The sequence below is a fragment of the Pestalotiopsis fici genome, assembly GCF_000516985.1.
Source record: "Pestalotiopsis fici W106-1 unplaced genomic scaffold PFICI_Scf_5, whole genome shotgun sequence".
Taxonomy (NCBI): Eukaryota; Fungi; Ascomycota; class Sordariomycetes; order Amphisphaeriales; family Sporocadaceae; genus Pestalotiopsis; species Pestalotiopsis fici.
The window spans coordinates 2,698,963-2,713,057 of NW_006917095.1; the positions used below are offsets into that span (position 1 = coordinate 2,698,963).

Genomic DNA, 14,095 nt, shown 5'->3' on the forward strand with positions numbered 1-14,095 from the left:
ATCGGTAATTTTGGTCACCTGCATCTACGACGCCTCTAGCTGCAGGTACCGACCAATTCACCTACTTGACATACCTCATTGCAGGCAGCCGGGATTGTCATCATGAGATCCTTGGTGGAATCAACGTGAGATCTTTCTTCACCCATCCATCTGTTTGACTATACTCTAGAGTGTCGTGTCTAACCAAAATCACAGCCCTCGATGGCAAGAAACAATCAAACACAGCTCCAGCATATCTCACCTGCAACAGGCGGTCAAGTCCAATGGCCCCGATAGTCCCTGTATTACCGGATGCAGATCTGTATGCTGGAAGGTTTTCCTCCTTGGACACGGTTCTAGTACAGCAGCCTGGTCTCATGCCTTATTGGAGTCTAGAAGCACGTATGCATCTCTCCGAGATCACTTCTTAAAATACATCAAGCATCCAGAGTACCTGGCCAATGTGAGCAGCGATCCGCTCGCCGATGATCCAGATGTATGCCCCCCTGCAGCCGCGATCTACAGCATGGCATTAATCTTTCCTTAGTCACCTTGGAATACGTTACGGCAGGATGAAGCATTACGGGCAGAAATCCTTCAAGATGTGCAGCGCCTTCCAGATGAGCCATTCTACCATGAGCCGCGGACTCAGACGCTCATCCTCGATGTATTGTTCATCTATTGCAAACTCAACCCAGACGTTGGTGGCTATCGGCAAGGAATGCACGAACTGCTTGCGCCAATCGTATACGTTCTGGAACAAGATGCCATTAACCCAAATGGCGAGGCATCCGAAGGCGCGGCTGATCTTACCATGGTGGAAATGCTAGACGCGAATTTTATCGAGCACGATGCCTTTACCTTATTTTCCAAGGTGATGGATCAGGCAAAGGCCTTTTACGAAACAGACGATAATCCAAGCAGCATCGGGCGGTCTACTATTGTCGAGAAAAGTCAGCACATACATGAGGTCCTCCTATATAAAGTCGATCCGGACCTGTCAACCCATCTCAAAAATATTGAGGTCCTGCCACAAATATTCTTGATGTGAGTTTTCAGAATAAGTCAAGGCTTACTTGGACATGACTAAAAGCAGCAGCCGTTGGATTCGACTTTTGTTTTCCCGCGAATACCCGTTTGACCAGATGCTTGTCCTATGGGATACTCTTTTCTCTGTTGATCCAAAGCTTGATCTGGTAGATCTGATATGCACCTCCATGTTACTCAGAATACGCTGGCAATGTAGGTCTAAACACCACCATGTTCACGATTATAAACTGATTAGTTGTATAGTACTTGAAGCCGATTACTCCGTCGCGTTGCAATTACTCCTCAAGTATCCATCACCACAGGATCCTAATGGACCACATACATTTGTCGATGATGCCATGTACTTGAGGGACCACTTGAATCCAGACGGAGGCTCTGCGCTGGTTCTCAAATACACTGGCAGGCAACCAGCTTCCGCCACAGCATCATCCAGACCAACGACACCAAAATCATCATTAGGTATTGACATCAAGCAGACTGCCGATGGGAGGAAATCGCCCTTGTCGCCCTCGCGCTTCCCTACCCGCTTCATACAACAGCCGGGCGGAGTAGAGGCTCTATTCCAGGGGGCAGCTAAGGGTATCTTCCAAAGGGGCGAAAAGCTAGGCGTAAACCAGGCCGTGCGTGACGCATTGGGAGAAATCAGGCGCAACGTCAACGAGGCTAGAAGCACAATGAAGGCAGGCCGTGAGTTGTTTTCCGAACCTGGTCCGAATACCACGGCCATGCAGGCGGTCGCGGCGCTAGACCGGAGGAACAAGCAGCTCGCCGTCATGCTCGAAGAGACGCTCGCAAACTTGCATGCTCTGGCGGCTTCGGATATGGAAGACAAGAAGAAGCACGGAGAAGCTTTGCAAATCGCCGCCGCCAAGATTCAGTTTGTCAAGGTCTATCTGGAGGACTCGACCGTGGCGCTGCCCGAAGCTCAAGCCGCCAACGATGACGCTTCGATACCACTACCAGCAGACACTGAGCCAGTTTTGCCAGCCGACGCAGCTGCCTCCACATCCACGCAGTCCCCCGAAGCAAAGTCGTCGCCAGCACCAGAAGCAGACAATACGGCCACACTACCCATGATAACCGAGGTCGAGCACGCCCCAGACGCAATCCCTACAATACCCCCAGCGGCGGCGGCGGCGGCGGTAGCAGCAGAAGCAGGGCCGATCGCAGAAATCGATCCCCTATCAACTTCACAGCCGGCACCGCTTCCCGTCCTGCAAAGACCCCACCCACCCATTCCGACCCGCTCGACCCTGGCCCAGTCCTCCTTTGCCTGGATGCTGGAGCCAGACCAATCCGCATCCTCAGCCACGGGGCCAAAATCTTCAGCCTTTGAGTCATCCTCGTTGTCGTCGTCATCATCCAAACCCAAGCCGGCCGCCAAGAAACACCACAAAAAGTCCTCGGATAGTGCCGACCGCCAGAGGACGGCGTTCCTGTTTGGCGAGGAGCCGGCGGGCGGGGAGGAGGGCGGGAGCGCCTTGCCCGAGGATATCTTTGGCTTGCAGCCCATGGGCGGCAAGACAAAGGAGAGGGTCAGGCTCTGGGATGACTAATGTGACCTCTCTCTTGGAAAATCCGTGTCAGCTGTTCATGACGTATGAATAAATGATCACAATTGCATGTCAACAAGTCAGCACGAGAAGTCAACAGGATCGCGCTCACGCATATAAACACCGCAACAATAGATAGTCACTTGTTAAGAAATGATTCATGACTTGTCCGCTTTTTAATTATGTTCATGATTAGTTCTAGAAATTTTATATTACCATTTTCCACAGCGGAGGCTCCCTGTCCATGGTCTCATGATCGCCAATCTTGAGCTGCTCGCTCATCCTCTCGATCCAATCGTCCTCGGACCTGCGCGCATCCCTCTCAATGCCGAGCATGACCTCGAGCTCCGCGAGCATATCCACCACCAGACTCGTGCAGCCTTCCAGGATTCGCGAAAGGCTGGACCTCGGTCCTTGTTCGCTGGGTTCGTCTGGTGCCGGGCCAATCTCATTAAGCATTAGACACCACGCCTCGAGTTTCCTGACGTGGCCGGCGCATTCATCTTTCCACCGGGTGTCTAGATCGCTCACAAAGAGCACCTCGTCGCCGCGCACCAAGTCGTCTGCACGCCCACTCCGACGCTTGGCCATGATATCCGCCATTCGACCGGCCCACGCCTCAAAACCCTCGACGACTCTGCCGTATCTGCCCTCGGACTCGGTCAAGGCCCAGACCTCGTCGAGAATCTGATCCAAGGCCTGCAACTTTTCCTCGAGACCTAGTCTTCCTCCATCTTGACTGCCCCAACGCAGCAGGGCCGCAACGTTGCGCGCCTCGACGCCGTCCCGCTCCTGGGCGCAAATGCTCTCGTGTTCGGCGGCAGCCGCCTTGAACCGCCTGCCCAATTTCCGACGGGCGCTCTCGTGCCACTGCCGGGTAACGGCGCCGGCCTCGCGGTGCAACAGGGACAGCTGGAGCAGCTCCGTTTGCAGCCGGGACGTCTCGGCGCTAATGGCCACGTTGGACGGCAGCTTGGACGGCGACGGCGGCGCCAGAAACGTCGAGGTCAGCGGCTTGGGCGCGTGCGACTTGAGCGGCGAGTAGTACTGCTGGTTGGTGTCAAAGGTGGGGCGGCGGGAGCCGTGGACCGGTGACTGCGGTGGTGCGGTGGCGGCGGCGCCGCTCTGGGAGACGTTGCGCGCGTGTAACCTCGTCGTGCTGGGTCGGCCGGCGTGGGATACCGCTGATGTGGTGCTCGCCGAGGAAGGAGACGCCGCGGTGGCGGTTGCGCTCGACGAAACGGGCGGTCGCAGCGTCGTTGCGGCCGTCAGCGCCGTGGCCGTGCTCTTTGCTCTCGTGTGCGTCGGAGCTCTAGTCTTGGGCGCGGCGGAGGAAGGCAGGCCGCCCGAGGACGTAGGGCGCTTAGCACCGACACTGCTGCTGCCCGAGGGCACCCTTCTACTGGTGGTGGTGGTGGTGGTCGTCGTCGCCGCCGGTGGTTGCTGGCTAGAGACCTGTCGTATTGAAGGCGCCCGGCCTAGCGGTCTGGCGGCTGCATTCTCGGGGCCCGTTGGAGCTCGCTGCCTCGTGGCTGTTGTCGTTGTTGATGTGGTCGATGGTCTGCTTGAGAATATCCCCGACAGCGGTCTTCCTGAAGCAGTGGTTGTGGTGCTCTTTGCCGAGCTCGCCGCCCGGCTGCGCGCCGTTGTTGCGGCCGTGGACGATGTGGTTGATGATGAAGTAGTCCCTGATATAGTCCCTGACCTCGTCAAGGGCTTGATCTGGGGCAGCCGACTCGGCGATGCGCTTCCGGACTCGCTGGTATTGTTTGCGCCATCTCTCTGTGACAATTGATTTCGGGACGTCGCTTGAGGCTGTCTCAATGAGCGCGTTCGGCTCAGTCCTGTCGAGGAGGACATGGTGAGGAGGTTGAAAGCGGACGAGCGCGGTAATGTTTAAAAGTCAATATAGGATCGCATTGTATGGCGCATCAACAGGGAGGTCCCTTATCCATCGCGCTTCGGCTGCAGGTACGTCAGGGCAGGTTTAGTGGGTAACTCGGCGTTGGCCGTTGCAACGCTCCGATTGTCGGGTGCACCCACTAAAAGGTACCGAGTCGGCAGAGGATTCCAGCGGGCTTTAGGCTATCTGTTGCAGAACATTTAGGCTTATCTCAGCCCTGGCAGATGGATCTCAGATCCCTTGATGGCAGATCGCTGCGGGCCAAGACATTGAAGACTTGCTTCCATTTGTATTTCTTTCTCTTCAATCTCACGTCATTCGTGAAGAACTTTCGATCTTTACTTTCTTCTCCATCTCTCTCTCTCTCTCCACCTCCGTGCTTGATCTGGACTCTTCTTTCTGTATTCCCAAGTACAGGACAATGTATTTCTACCGAGCTCATTTCCAGACAAGACATTGCCATCTTCAAGAACAGTTGGCATGAGGGTGAGTAAATTGGTTTGTGGCCATGTGTGACTCTTGCTTCGGAAGGCCCCGACCTTTTCAGTACATGCACATTCAAAGCGCGATTGAAGATCTTTGTTCTCATTGATATACACTTTTCATTTCTTATATTTTGTTCTGCCGTTCGTTCCTTGAACGGATCATGATACGTGTGGATCATGGTGTGGTATCTACTTGTACAACCTCCCAATGAAGGTCTGTCCATATGAGGTCTCCTCTACCTATATATACATACTCAGAACGCCACATGTGTTTTCCAGTTTTTCATGCCTTCCCTATAGTTTTGCTGTATGCAAAGAACCCCAAAGAAAAAAAAAATTGTTCAAGAATGTTTAAAGAGGTAGGCGCGTCCGGGCGCGCTCTTCATCGTCAAATCTTGCGAATCTCCTGTGCAAGTCCCTCTCCTTTTACTTGCTGATATACAGGCCCTCCTGATCACCGGCGATGGCGTCTTCCTTTTCCTTCTCCTTGCTGGCAAGGGCGTTGAAGTCCAGGTTCTCAATCTTGACACCTGTCAGGAGTTCGGAACAGCCAGGACAAACTCGGATTCCGCAGCTGCGGCAGACACGTCGGGACTCCTTGCTGCCATCGTGACAGAGCATACAGGCGATGGGATAGTGAGCGTTGGGAGTGTTCACCCAACCTTTGTGGTCGGAGGCGCACGTGAGATGATCGGCCGAGAGCTCTCTGCACGGCCATACGCCGTCCTTGTTCGGAGTCACTCTGGCCCAGTCCTTGCTGTGGCCAAAGGCCTTTCTAATGGCAGCCGAAAGGTCATTCTGCTGCTGAGGGGTCATTTGAATGTACTCCATATCCTTGTACTCAACCCGCGGTCTCGGTGCCGGTGGAGTTGCTGGCGAAGTCACCATGAGCTGAGGGTTAGGGACTCGTCGCCCGCTGGCATTTGACGCACTGGACAATCCACGAGTGCGCGGCGATCGCGGCGATGGAGCACCTCCGTAGTATTGTCCGGGAAAATGTGGCGGTTCAAGTGCTGGAAAGTTCTCCATTGCAGCTTCGGCTTGCTTGTCGCGGGCAGCCCTTAGATCAATGGCGCTTCTGGCCTCTCGGAGATGTTGGGCCGCGCCAGCTTCACTGCCTTTGATGTTCTGCAGGCTGGGCTTCCTTCCGACCTCGCGGCGTCTCAGGGATTTGGTTGGAGGCGACAGGGGCGGCTGGTCATCCGCTGCAGTCCTGGTGCTTTCAGGCGCTCCTAGAATCGTTGGAAAGCCAGCTGGGGATGGCTTCAGAGTGGGCGAGTCCAAAGGCTGAAGGTGTGATGTGGACTTGTCAGAGTCTTGGCTGGCACTTTGGCCCAAGGCCTGCATCTTGAGTTCCCGGAGTCTCTTCATCTCGTCATCGTTGTCGAGAGCGTCAATTGCATTGTTGGTAGCCGACTGTTGTGGTTGCGTTTGTGCCTGTGCCTGTGGCCTAATGTTGCGACCTGGCAGACCAGAATTGGGTTGTGGTGGCAGCTGAGGACCATTGTTTGCACTCAAGGCCAAAGTTGGGTTGAGGATGGCTGGGTGTTGAGCTGCTTTCTGCGAAGCTTCCTCAGCAGGAGCCGGCTGTGAAGCTGCCATTGTCGTCGCTGCGGTCGAGCCGTGACTCACAGCAAGCTTGAGTCCCGATACGGCAATGCTTCGATCTGATTTCGATGATGCTCTCCTCCGCCAAATTTCTCGTCGAGGTGGTGGAGACGGCGTCTTTCGTGCAGCAGAGGTGAATGCATCGCCATCTTTTTGTATCGTTGCTGGGGCAGCTGCTGGGGCTGGGGCTGCAGGTAGTCTCCCACCCCGCGGCGTGGCGGGCAATCCAGTCCGCTGTGCTGCCGGCCGTGGAGATGCATTGGCTTCCTTTGTGGGAGGCGGCGGCGGCAATGGCTCATGCATCATGAATTCCTTTTCACGAGCCGAGGGTTCTTCATAGGGATTCCTCGACAACGCCTTGTATGCTGCTGATAAGTCTCTTTGTTGTCCCCCACGCTGCCCGTCCCGGTCTGGTGAAAGTGAAGCCTCGCTACCCTTTGTGTCTGAGCTCCGGTGTGAGGACATGTGTACTGATTCTGACGAGGTATTTGAGTAGGCCGACAGCAGACTCGATATAGATGACTTACGCTTGAGCTTCACCGGATCAACGGCTTCTGGCTCAAGCTGTTCGAGTGGTGGCGATGAGGTAAAGGAAGACCCGACTGGAGGTGGTGATGCCACGGCCTTTCTGGGTATCGGAGGCATCTTTTTTTGCAACTCTAGTGGAGAGGAAACCTTGTCCGGAAGAGCCGGAAGGGCCGGGAGTGGTGAGTCTATAGGCTTTGGGATGAATCGAGCTCCAACAGAGTCCTTCCTCGGCGGGAGTGCCATGGTTGTCGCCATGTTGGGCAGTCCAGGCAGTTTTCGAGGAATCTGAAAAGCTGGAGATGTGGCAGTAGTAGGCGTACGAGTAGCAGCAGCAGCAGTAATAGACTCGGGAGGAGTCTCATGCGGAGGAGAAGGCGGCATGGGCAGCGCTTTTGAGAAACGTGAACGACCACCCGTCCTTGGTGCCAACAGCGTGGCCGTGTTCCACTCCATGATGAATAATAAAGAACGAACGGCTCGTGTAGATAAAACTGAAAACTAAACCACCCCAGGCCAGGCCCCAAAGCAAAGAGGTACGAGGCAGGTACTGTGTGACGACAGCGGGTAAGGTCTGGAACACAAGGCAAAATGAGGCGAAGTTGGTACTGTAGTAGTATAATGGGTAATATTACATCTGAGTTTCGCAGGCGGTCAGGATCAAGGTCAAGGCCGCAAAGTGATGCATCCTTTCCATGAAGACCGTTTATGGGGATGGAGAAGAAAAACAAAAAGGAATGGGCGGAAAAAAAACACACAAGAACAAGACCCAACGAAAGAGGGTGGCCCGCAAGTGTAGTCGCAGATATATTTTCTCGAAGCATGCGTCAGTGTAAATGATCCCTGTTCTATAGGCAGACTAATGCAGGTACAATGCTGAGAATCTCACGCTGGCGCTGTGGAGGTTGGAGGGGGATGGGCGTTGGAACTTGGGATAGTGGATGGATTGGGTGAACCACTGATGAAGGTGAACTGTGTGGGTGTGGGTAAAGTATCGTAGTAGTGCAGATCCAGGATTCCAGATTCCAAGTTTCTGCCAGCAAAACCGGGTACTGGGGGTCGGGCGGGCTGAAGAGGAGGCACCTCGGGACTTTTTTTAAGAGAAAAGCTGCTGCCTACTACTTTTTCTTTCCCTCCCTGATTATTTATTTCAGATCCGGATAAAGTGTTAATATTACTCGTTCCTTTAAACATGCTACTGCTTGGGCTGATGAACTCGAAATGAATAAATGAATGTCTGACTGCTTTTTGATCAAAAAGAGAAGGACTAATCCCTGTTACGGGTGCACCCGATTTTCGGCACCGGATATACAATTAATCCGGTGCCTAAATAAGTCACGATGGAATTTGCGTATAGGAAATAGCTTTTTTTTACTTAAGCTAGTTTATAAACTATATCTGGCTATAATTGCGTAATTGCACGCATTTAGTAAGCTTATTATATATAAATTAGTTTTATTTTTGCAATTTTATATAAATTAGTAAGGTGCTTATAAAATTTTTAGTGCTATTTTTTACTTTTAATAGCGTAATATCCGAAAATCTTAATAAATATAAAATCGCTTTAAAATTTCCCTTTTTCGATAACCCCTCGCTTTTTCCCCTAATATACGATATTATAAAAAATTCCGACCCCGAAAATACGGCTTAAGCCTTTTATAATAGCGCTTTTAATTATTATAAAACCGCTAAATAGCCCTTTTAAAACGGAAAAATAAAATCCCTTAAGCTTTTTTTTATTATAGCGAGAATAAAAATAATAAAAAACCGTTACTTATTAGGTAATAAATAGCTTATTTACCTTAATTTTATAATAGCCTTTTTAAAAAATAAGCGTTTTCGCGTAGCGCAATAATTTATTAGCATTAATCTTAAATAATTTAAATAGAAAATATTCTTTAAAAAAATCGAAAACTAATTTATCGATAAAAAAGCCAAGCAAATCGCGGGTAATCGCCTAATTCGGATAAAATAAAAGGAAAATTAAAAATTTTCCGATTTTTTAAACGATTTTAAATATTAGCTTGGTTTTAATAAAAAATTAGATTAGGTAAACGCAATTAAAATTATTACTTTTAATTCCGCTATTAATTAAAGCCTAAAAAACCGCCTAATTATTTTCGATTTGCTTAACGATAATTATAACTAATAGTTAAATATAATTAAAAAAATAGCTAATCGCCTAAATGCCTTATAAAAAAATAAGCGTAAAAAAGCCAAAAATATAAAGATTTAGTTTTTAAAAAAAGCCGGAGCTATTTCGTTTTATTTTACCTTTTTTCGGGAAACCTTACGGAATCGAATAAATATTAAAAAGGATATTATTATAAAAAAAATTAATAAATTTAATTTATAGCAATTTATTACTACCGTTATTAATACTATAAACGCAATATAAGCAGGCAAAAAGGCGTTAAAGAATAAATAAAAACCCCGAGCTTTTTAGCGTAACAAGCAAAAAATTTAATCCCTCCGAAAAAAAAAATTATATTTTAAATATAAATAATTTAAATATTTTTACTAAAAATATATTATTTACGGCTTTTTTATTAATTTTAACCCTTAAATTAGCTATATTAAGGTTATTTCGGACCTTAAAAAAAATAGAAAACCGTCGGAAAATGCTTAAGCTTTAAAAAGAATCGCCCTTAAAGCTTAAAAAAAAAACCTATAATTATTGCTTTAAATATTTTAAATAATATATATATTACCCCTTTTTTAATAAATATATTTATTAATAATTTATTTTATTATAACGCGTTTATCGATAATAAGTGTTTTTATTATTTTGCTTTTAATAAATTTTTTATAATTAAAAAAAAAATTTAAGCGTATTTAAATCCGGAATAAAAAATTCCGGCTCGCTAAAAACGATAAAAAACGTTAATATATTCGAAAAATCGCTATTTGCTAAATAAATATCGACGGACGGAAAAAAAAAATAATAAAATATATTATTTTTAACCTAGCTTATAATATTATATTAGGAAAACCTTAGATAAAAAGCAATAATATAATATATTTATTTAAAAAAAAAATATTTAAATTTAGTATTAAAAGGCACGGTTTCCTTATCCGTAAAAAAGGCTAATACGAAAATAAGGCACCTAAACCAATAAAAAATAGGACGTAATACGTAAAAAATGCATAAATAATTATAAATGCTATTTACATAGCGGAAATGCGTAAAACGCGCAGGAATTCTAAAAAAATAATTAGAACTATTTAGATTTTTGCCGTTATAATAGCAAATATTAATCGAACGCTAAAAATTAAAAAAAAAACGATTTTTTCCAAAGTAACCGATACGTTATTTTTTTAGCTTAAATATTACGCTTTTTTATTTATAAATAACGAATAAGCGGAGCTCTTACCTTATTAACCCGGAGTAAATTATGCGATTACCTTATTTAAAAATAAGCAAAATAAAATTCGGGAAATTTTATAAGGCCTTTTATACGGTATATTTAAAAATAAATTGCTTATTTTTAGGAAAATATTTATTAATTATTTAGATAAAAATTAGATTAGGGCTAGCAGTTTTCCCGGAAAAGCCCTTATATTTTTTATAAAAAAACCTAAAGGAGGTTTTTATTTTTGCGTAAATTACCGAGCTTTAAACGCTATTATAAAAAAAAACCGCTATTTTTTTCCTTTTATTAAAGAAATTTTGCGTTCCTTTTTAAAAGCTAGGTGGTTTATTAAAGTTAATATTAAGGCCGCTTTTTATAAAATAAAAATTAAGGAAAAAAATAAATAAAAAACCGCTTTTCGCATTCGCTTTAGCTTATTTAAATAGCTAATAATGCCTTTTAAATTAACGGGAGTTTTAGCTATTTTTTAAAGGTTTATTAATATTATATTATAAAAATACTTGGACGATTTTTATTTTATTTATTTAAACGACGTTTTAATTTATTTTAACGGCGATTACGCAAATTATATACTAAAGGTAAATAAAATCCTTATTAAATTAGATAAGGCTAGGTTTTGCTTTAATTTTAAAAAATGCGAATTCGCTATTATTTAAATTAAATATTTAGGATTTATTATTTATACTAGAGAAGGAGTTAAAGTTAATTTTAAAAAAATAAAGGCTATTAAAAAATAAAAGATTTTTATTAGCATAAAAAGAATTCGTAATTTTATAGGCTTCGCGAATTTTTATAAGGAGTTTATCCTTTAATTTAGCGACGTTATAGGATTTTTATTAGCTTTATTTAAAAAATTAGCATTTTAAAAATAAAGGTTAGCTAAAAAATATAATTTCGAAACCTTTAAAAAGCTTTTTATTATTATACCTATTTTAGCGATATAAAACGAAAAGCGTAAAACGGTAATCGAGTGCGATTATTTTGGTTAGGTTTTAGGAAAAGCCTTTTTATAAATCGATAATAAGGGAAAACTACGTTTTATAGCCTTTTTTTTTTAAACGATTAAACCTAGCCGAAATTAATTACGAAATTTATAATAAAAAGCTATTCGCGATTATCCGCTGCTTAAAAAAATAAAAAAAAAATTAAAAAGCTTAGCTAAACTTTTTAAAATTTTTACAAATTATAAAAATTTATAATATTTTATTATTAAAAAAAACTTAATTAAAAAGCAAACTCGATAATTTTTAATTTTATCCGAGTTTAATTTTTAATTATAATTCCGCGTAAGAAAAAAAAAGCGGCAAACTTAATATCTTTAGCCGTTTAAAATAAGACCTTCTTAAAGGGGTCGATAACCCGAAATTAGAATTTCGCCGCTTATAGCTCGTTAAAAACGAGTGGCTCCTATTTATTATTATATTTTTCGAAAATGCTAAATATATTTAAGCATTAATTTATATAATACCTTTATATTTTAAGCTTATAAAATAAAAATTATTAAGCGTAAAATAAAGCTATTAAATCCCTAAAAATAAAAATTTATTTTTTAAAGCTAAACTATAATTATTTTAAAATAAAGCTATAATATAAAATATTAATTTTATTAATTTATATTTTATAATATAATTAAAAGCGCATACGTTTCCGCCCGGGTTATTTAAAAAAAAATATAATATTAGGATATTAATTGCGGAATATAAACTAAATTTTAAAAGCGCCTTTTTATTCCGAAAAAAATTGCTTATCCTAAATTAGGAATTTTTTTAAATTATATTTATATAAAAAATTTACGATTTATTTATTACCGGCTATTTAAGGAGGGATAATACCTTTATAATAATATTAAAATATTTTTATTAGCCGGGAATATTTAAGGCAATACGGAGATTTTATGTTAATTGCGATATTTATAGGCGCTTTAAAATTTGGCGCGAGAAAAAAAGCGGCTTTTTAGCCTTTTTTTTTATATTAAACCGGTTTTACTCGGAATTTTTTATCGATTTTATAACGGAGCTCCTTACGAAAAAAAAAAACCTTTATTTTATAATAATAATTATAAATCGTTTAGCAAAAATAATTATAGCAAAAAATATAAATATTATAAAAGCGCCTAATTGCGTTTAGCGTTTTATTAACTATTATTAAAGGTTTTACGGTTTTTTTCGAGCTATTATTTTTAATAAAAAATCGAATTAAATAAGCGATTTTTAGGCTTATTTATGCAAAATCGTAAATATTAAAAAAAAAATTATTTATAGCCTTTTATTTAAAAATTAACGGTTCGATTAAGCGTATAAATTAAAAAATTTAATTATATTTTAAAGCTTTTATTTCGTACGCTTAGTATAACTAACCCGAATTTTTTTTTTGCTATATTTGCTATTAATAACCGTAATACCTCGATTAACGCTAGTTTTTTTTTTTAATTTATAGGTATTACGCCGAATTTATAAAGTAAATATTTCCGCTATAGGAGTTTTTATAAAAAATAAATAAAAAATAAATTAAAAAATTCGTAAATTAATAAAAAAAAGGCTAGGATTTAGCTTAAGCTATAATAATAGCTATATAATAAAAAATAAAAAATACGGCGAATAGGAATAAAAAGCTATAAAAACGATTTAAGGCTAGAAATTTAATATAATTTAAATTTAAAAATTTAGAAATATTATAAATATTTAAAAAGCTATTTTAGATTAATATAAAATATAAAATTAGCAAAATTATTAGCCTATAAATAATTAAATTAAACGTATTTAATAAAATTTAGCTACGATTTTACGTAAATTTGCTATAAAAAATAAGCGAAAATTTTTTGTTATTATAAAAAAGCGAAAATTAATAGCCGTTTTTAGTATTCGATAAAAAATTTTTATAAAAAAAATAGGTTATTAAAAGGATTTTTTATGCGGAGCGGCACCTTATAAAACAAAAATTCGAACGGAAATTATTATTAAAATAATAAAATTACGCAAAACCTACTTAATAAGCCCGAACCGTATTCGATAATATATAAGCTTTAAATAATTTTAAAGCCCGATTCGGCGTAAATAACAAAATAAATAAAAAAAAAAAGCTAAAATAAGGCCTTTAGCAAAAAAAAAATAAAAAGCTATTACTAAAATAACTAAAAATAGGTAATTAGCAAAAGCTCGAAAAAAAAGGCTGGCTAAAAAAAAAAGCTCGAAAATTTAATTAATAAAATGCTTTTATTTTTTATCGGAATTTAAAATTAAATCCTTAATTTATTTATATTTTCCTATTTTTATTCGAAAAAAATATTAGGAATCTTTTTATTTATTCGAAAAAAATACCGGTTATACGAAATAGCCGGTTACGCGCCTTTCGATATCGAGTTAATTAATTAAGCATTTTCCGATAAAGGCTTTAATATTTTAAATATACCCGGATAGCGTTTTTTTTTTATATTAAAAAAATAACGGTTTATTAATAATTATTAGGGACCCTACGTTTTAAATCTTTTATTCGTAATAAAAAACGTATTATAACTAAAAAAATTTCGGGTTTTATAATAGGGATTACGGAAAAGGAGCGTTACGTAAAGCAATTAGGGTATAAGCGGTTATTATAGCTTAATAGTTAAAAAGGGAATTT

At 41.5% G+C, this 14,095-nt stretch overlaps 3 protein-coding genes across 3 annotated transcripts; 1 reads left to right on the forward strand and 2 right to left on the reverse strand.

Annotated features, from left to right (window-relative positions):
• Positions 1 to 102: 102 nt before the first annotated feature.
• PFICI_08129 (uncharacterized protein) lies at positions 103 to 2,585 on the forward strand (the record flags this gene model as incomplete). The annotated part of the gene is made up of 5 exons (XM_007836710.1): positions 103 to 125; positions 196 to 475; positions 527 to 1,026; positions 1,079 to 1,221; positions 1,273 to 2,585. The coding sequence occupies 5 exons, from the start codon at positions 103 to 105 to the stop codon at positions 2,583 to 2,585; spliced, it is 2,259 nt and encodes a 752-aa protein (XP_007834901.1).
• Positions 2,586 to 2,789: 204 nt separating this feature from the next.
• PFICI_08130 (uncharacterized protein) lies at positions 2,790 to 4,442 on the reverse strand (the record flags this gene model as incomplete). The annotated part of the gene is made up of 1 exon (XM_007836711.1): positions 2,790 to 4,442. One exon carries the CDS (start codon positions 4,440 to 4,442, stop codon positions 2,790 to 2,792), a length of 1,653 nt encoding a protein of 550 aa, XP_007834902.1.
• Positions 4,443 to 5,396: 954 nt separating this feature from the next.
• On the reverse strand, positions 5,397 to 7,559 carry PFICI_08131 (uncharacterized protein; the record flags this gene model as incomplete). The annotated part of the gene is made up of 1 exon (XM_007836712.1): positions 5,397 to 7,559. The coding sequence occupies one exon, from the start codon at positions 7,557 to 7,559 to the stop codon at positions 5,397 to 5,399; it is 2,163 nt and encodes a 720-aa protein (XP_007834903.1).
• Positions 7,560 to 14,095: the final 6,536 nt, after the last annotated feature.